General features: G+C 44.6%; 1 protein-coding gene across 1 annotated transcript; it reads right to left on the reverse strand.

The window, feature by feature from the left end:
• Nucleotides 1–4424: 4424 nt before the first annotated feature.
• LOC142455023 (TBC1 domain family member 7-like) lies at nt 4425–5303 on the reverse strand. Its single transcript, XM_075556512.1, has 2 exons — nt 5199–5303; nt 4425–5117 (listed from the first exon to the last, which is right to left on the reverse strand). The coding sequence occupies exons 1-2, from the start codon at nt 5301–5303 to the stop codon at nt 4425–4427; spliced, it is 798 nt and encodes a 265-aa protein (XP_075412627.1).
• Nucleotides 5304–6000: the final 697 nt, after the last annotated feature.

The raw sequence follows: 6000 nt of genomic DNA on the forward strand, positions 1-6000 counted from the left end.
TTGTTAAAATTAAAAAAAATAATAATAATTAAATCTTACCATAGTGACTGAAGGGGGAAGTGCAGAGTGGAGACCCAAAGCCCATTTGTCGGCCACTGGAGATTCCCTCACAGAGGGGTTTAGGGGAGGAGATGAGTCAGTCAGAGTGTGATGTAGCACCAATGAAGAATACAGCTTTCCCCCAGTTCCTAAATGCTTCCTCCCCCCCAACTACCATGATCCGAATTCTACCTTGCAGGACTGGATAGAGCAGAGGTTGTACACTGGTGCAGATAGGAGCTGGAGGCACAGAGAATCAGGGTGGATGATACCTTCAGGACCAGGGGTGTGAGGGGCGATACTGGAGAGTAGAGGGTGAGTAGGTTGGAAAGGGGGAACCGATTACAAGGATCTACATGTGACCTCCTCCCTGGGGGACAGACAACAGAAAAGGGGGTGAAGGGAGATGCTGGATAGGGCAAGATATGACAAAATAATAATTTATAAATTATCAAGGGCTCATGAAGGAGGGGGGAGTGGGGAGGGAAGGAAAAAAAGAGGACCTGATGCAAAGGGCTTAAGTGGAGAGCAAATACTTTGAGAATGATGAGGGCAAAGAATGTACCGATGTACTTTATACAATTGGTGTATGTATATGTATGGAGTGTGATAAGAGTTGTACGAGCCCCTAATAAAATGTAAAAAAAATTAAAACATTCTAAATATTAAAAGTCAAAACAAAAAATGCTAAAAATGGCTTCTTTGTAAATGAAGACTCTACTTGAATATTCTGCAGCTGGACATTTTAAATAAAAGAGAACATTTTCTATGTATTAATCCCCACGGCCTGCTTTTCATTTGTGATAACTCCTTTGTGATTCTTTGTTAGCATCTGTATATATAATGGACATAAAAGGTAATGAATTTCTTCCAAAAATTTAAATTCCTTTCACGTACATATATATGTACACATCCGTCTATGTGTATATCTTTATGTATAAAGTTGATGAAGGTAGATGACTATGAGAAGTTTTGAGATGCTTAAATATTCAAATGCATCAATTCTTTGGTTTTCCTTGTTCATCAATTTCACATGTATATGAGGAAATTCTGTTGGATCATTCTTCTTTGGACTAGGTTCAAGTTTTATTTTATTTATTTATTTTTTAAACATTTTATTAGGGGCTCATACAACTCTTATCACAATCCATGCATATACATACATCAATTGTATAAAGCACATCCGTACATTCTTTGCCCGAATCACTCTCAAAGCATTTGCTCTCCACTTAAGCCCTCTGCATCAGGTCCTCTTTTTTTTTCCCCCTCCCTCCCCGCTCTCCCATCCCTTCTGAGCCCTTGATAATCCACAGATTGTTATTTTGTCATATCTTGCCCTATCCGGAGTCTCCCTTCCCCCCCTTCTCTGCCGTCCATCTCCCAGGGAGGAGGTCACATGTAGATCCTTGTAATCAGTTCCCCCTTTCCAACCCACTCACCCTCCACTCTCCCAGCATCGCCCCTCACATCCTTGGTCCTGAAGGTATCATCCACCCTGGATTCCCTGTGCCTCAAGCCCCTATATGCACCAGTGTACAACCTCTGCCCTATCCAGTCCTGCAAGGTAGAATTCGGATCATGGTAGTTGGGGGAGGAAGCATCCAGGATCTGGGGGAAAGCTGTGTTCTTCATTGGTATAGGTTCAAGTTTTAATAGTGAAAATTATCTTTAAAAGATAATACCTTTCAGTGCACATATTTTATTATAGCTCAAGTAAGCGAATTCTGTCTGTTCCTTCCCGAGACCTGTCATCCTTCTCTGTCATGCCGTGTTGATTAGTCAGAACTCTTGGGACGATGCTCAGCCTGTTGACAGGAGGAGGCACGCGCTCTTGTTCTGTTGGGATGGGCTCTAGTGGTTACATCACTCCAGTCACTATGGGAACATCCTTTTCATTCCAATGTGCTTTGAAAAAACCAGTATTGGTGTTTACTTTGACCAAAAGTGACTTCCACATCCACCGGTGCTACGCGATGGTTTTGTTTTCATATTTAAACTACGGATAAGGCGCACCATTATTAGCCCAAACACACAGACATTTTGAAATAAATCCGAACACAGATGTTCTTATCTAAGGCTCCAAAAGAATAATACACGTGAGAACATTTGGGGTATTTGTCCTAAGAATTAGTCCAAAATACATGTGTACATTTTAGGAGCATTGGTGGCATAGTGGATTGGGAGTTGTGCTGGATCTTCAGGTAGGCTCTTCAAAATGATCAGCTGCTTCTCAGAGGAAAAATTAGGCTTTCTGCCCCCATAAAGATGTACAGCCTTGGAAACCCAATGGGGCAATTCTACTCTGTCCTATAAGGTTGATGTGACTTTAAATCAACTCATGGCAGTGTGTGTGTGTGTGTGTGTGTGTGTGAGAGAGAGAGAGAGAGAGAGAGAGAGAGAGAGGGATATCAGAGCCTCATAAAAACCCACGAGGACTTGAAATCCCCTGCTAGGCTGATTGGTAATTGACTAAATGGGCAATTACCAATTGGCGTGGTGGGATGCTCTCTGTCTTGAGTTGGGTGTTAGTTGCACAGGTGTGAACTGTTGAGCTGGAATGGAACACACAGGGAGTGTGGGCCTCACTGCATGTCATGTCTACTTCAGTGAGAACAAGCCAATAGAGCCCATGGAGGATGCAGGTTGTGAACTTGAACTCTGTGACAGATAGTCTTCTGGTTGGGTGTCAGGGTCAGTTCTAGAATCCAGGACTTCTGGCTCAGAACTAATAGTGTTCTGCACAGCACTTTTGTTTTTAGGTGCCATCAAGTTGACTTTGACCCTCGGCCACTCTGTGCATAAGTGGCTCTGATCCATGTACAAATTGCACAGGAGCACAATAAAGGCATTGTGGGATTCTCATTCTTCTTACGGCTGTCCATCGTTTTGGTTTGCTCCACACAGTGAATAAAACACAAGGACACATCTTTCTGGTCTCCTCTGCTTTCAGTCTAAATCCATCTGACCCAATGGTGATATCCCTCATTCCGTGTCCTCTTCTGGATCTGGCCTGAACTTCTGGCAGCTCCTTGTCAATGCAATCAGTGTTGGTTGACCTTCAGCAAAAGTTTACTTGATTGTGATATCAACGATATTGTTTTATGATATGATTCTGTTGGGTTACTTTTTAAACATTTTGTTGCACGTAACTAACATCATATAATTGAATAGTTTGATCACATCAAGAGTTGTGCACATCACCACAACCAGTTTTAGAATTTTCTTTCATTATTGTCCTCGTTATTAGCTCCCAATGTCTCCCCAAGCTCCCCTGGGACACTCCCAAGGAACCATCGATCCAGTTTCTGTTGTTATAGATTTAACAAACAAAATTAACAACAACAAAGTAAAACAGATTAAAAACCTCATTTTAAGAGCAGGCAGAAAATATTAAAAACTAGAACAAATTTAAAATGTGTCAAAAGAGAGATCAAATAATTACATCTTCAAGAAGCTACTTTCCCATCCTTCTTCATGGGACTCACCTTTCTCTCTAGTGGTACAGCTATGGATCTCTTCCAATCACTTGGCCAGGCAGCTGTCTTCCAAATTCCTTGTCATAGACAACCTAGTGCTTCATCAGCTAGTTGAAACAGTTCGATTCCAGGAGCCTTGTTTGTGGCTTTCCCTGCAACTTGAACTTCTTCCTTCAACATTATTGGCTCTTGCTCACATGTTATTTCCTGAAATGGTTGAATGTTGATTAGTTAATTCTTTTTGTTAACTGTGTATTCCTTCCATTGACTTTTGTGCTTCCTGCTATCATTCACTGGTTTTCAATATTGCAACGTGAGGCATGAATTTTTCTTGGGGTCTTTCCTTTTAAGTTTAAGATGAGCTGAGGGTGTTCTTTTTGGTTTTCTAACTCTAAGCCTTTGCACATTTCATTATAATATTTGACTTTGTCTTCTGGAGTTGCACTTTGAAAGATCTTGTTCAGCTCTTTAACTTCATTACCTCTTTTCTATTTTCCTTAGCTACTTTATGATTAAGAGCAAGTTTCAAAGAGTCACACTTTGATCTTTTATTTACTTCCTGTCCTCCCCCCCCACACCCTCCCCGAGGTGTCAACAAAGGGGAGCTGCTCTTTATTCCAGAACTAGGCCTCTGACACTGGCTAGCGTGGCGTGGTGCTCATCTGGGAGAGGCATGCACCCACGATGCACTGCGTATTCACATGCCTCCCCCACCCCAGCTACGAGTGGCTTTAAAACAGGGAGCTATTATCTCAGCACCCTTGACAGAGGCTTTCAGGGTTGAACTTGGACTTCCGAGTCACCTCCACGAGGCAGCGTGGCAGGTTTCATGATGAAATCATTTTACTGGGGAAAGTCACACTTTGAGGCTGGTTCCCACTGGGTTCAGCAGGCCCGGTGTCGGGGTGCTCAGGCGGAATGTGCCTGGGTCCCACAGTGCTTGTGCCACAAGTCGATGGCCTTGCTCACGATGGCGCCCGAGCTGTCCTGGGGGAAGTTTTCCAGGAACCCGGTGATCTTCTCAGCACTGCTCAGGGCCATGACCTTTATCTTGAAGGTTGACAAAATCTCCACTGCCACAAACACGAGGATCTTACAGGATCCACTTACGACTTTGTCCCAAACTCTCTGCAGACTGGACTCGGGCAAGCAGCCCGCAAAGCAGTTCTTGAACCAGAGGTCATTGGGCAGTTTGGAGAGCGCAGAGCTCGTCTTCAGGTGACTCAGCAGTCTGCTGTCTTCCAGGTTCAAGTACTGTTCGAAGGCCTTTGGCAGCAGGGGCAGAGCGTCCCGGTACTTCCTCAACTGGCTGACGAAGCTGCGGATGACCCAGTAGCAGTCCACGCTGTCCTCCACCATCTCTTCCATGGCTTTCGCAATGGCCAGAAACACCTGGTCTTCGGGCTCCAGCGGAAAAGAGGGGCTTCGCGGCAGCTTCCCGGAGTCTAGCTGGTACCTCCGGAGATAGACTTCCACCTGGGACATGCTCGGGCCCAGGAAGCGGATGACCCGCAGGGCGTGCAGGATGTCTGAGTACTGCTCCCGGCGGTAGGCCATCACCTGGGCATGGGACTCATGGTGCGGAGGCAGGATCCCTAGAAGCACCTTCCACACCAGGGCGCGGTACATGGACGGGAGGGGGAACCTCTAACTAAAAGTACAATGTTTCTCGATATCCAGAGGGTCATCTTTTAGGAGAATTTCTAGTGATTTCTTTTCTTCTACTCCACGAAACCCCATTTTCTCATAATACACCAAGCGGAAGTTTCTCTGAGAGTCTTCAGTCATGGTTCTTTCTTGGAGGACAGAGTGAGCAGAGGAGGGAAAAACGAGGCTCAAGGTAATAGGATTCCAGTTGATTTTAATTTTCTTTTACGTAGTTGTGCTTCCTACACTGCACATCGGCCAGCGGGTCGCACATGGGGTCGCAGCCGGCGAGGGACAGCCGGGTGGTGACAGGACCCCTCTGTGTGCGCGCGCGCACCCGGGCCGCTATTTCCTGTCCTTTTAATGACATTTTGCTTTTTGATTCTAGTTCCCAAAATAACATCCTTGCTTTTCATCACTTTAAGGCAGTCTTTAAAAAATAAAAAATGCAGTCTTGTACAACAGATTGGCCCACGATAATGTGTCATTGGATTTCTTGGCTGCTGCTTCCATGAGCATTGATTGTGGATCCAAGCAATTTGAAAACCTTGACAACTTTAACCTTTACTCCATTTATTATGATGTGACGTATTCGTCCAGCTGTGAGGATTTGAGTTTTCCTTACACTGACATGTAATCCATACTGCAGGCTAAAATCATTGATCTTCATCAGCAAGCGCTTGAAGTCCTCGCTTTCAGCAGGCAAGGCTGTGTTCTCTGCATACTGCAGTTTGCTAATAAGCCTTCCTCCAATCCTGATGCCACATTCTTCTTCATACAATCCAGCTTCTCTGACGATTTTCTCAGCACGCACAGGGAACAAGTGTGGTGAGAGGAA

This window comes from Tenrec ecaudatus, chromosome 8, assembly GCF_050624435.1.
Source record: "Tenrec ecaudatus isolate mTenEca1 chromosome 8, mTenEca1.hap1, whole genome shotgun sequence".
Classification (NCBI taxonomy): domain Eukaryota; kingdom Metazoa; phylum Chordata; class Mammalia; order Afrosoricida; family Tenrecidae; genus Tenrec; species Tenrec ecaudatus.

What these genes read in the sequence shown, in the direction of transcription:
- LOC142455023 (XM_075556512.1), bottom strand. Translation starts at nt 5,303, where the DNA reads ATGACTGAAGACTCTCAGAGAAACTTCCGCTTGGTGTATTATGAGAAA. An exon ending in AAATTCTCCTAAAAGATGAC is followed by an intron (nt 5,118 to 5,198) that starts CCTCTGGATATC and finishes GTGTGGAAGGTG; the next exon opens with CTTCTAGGGATCCTGCCTCC.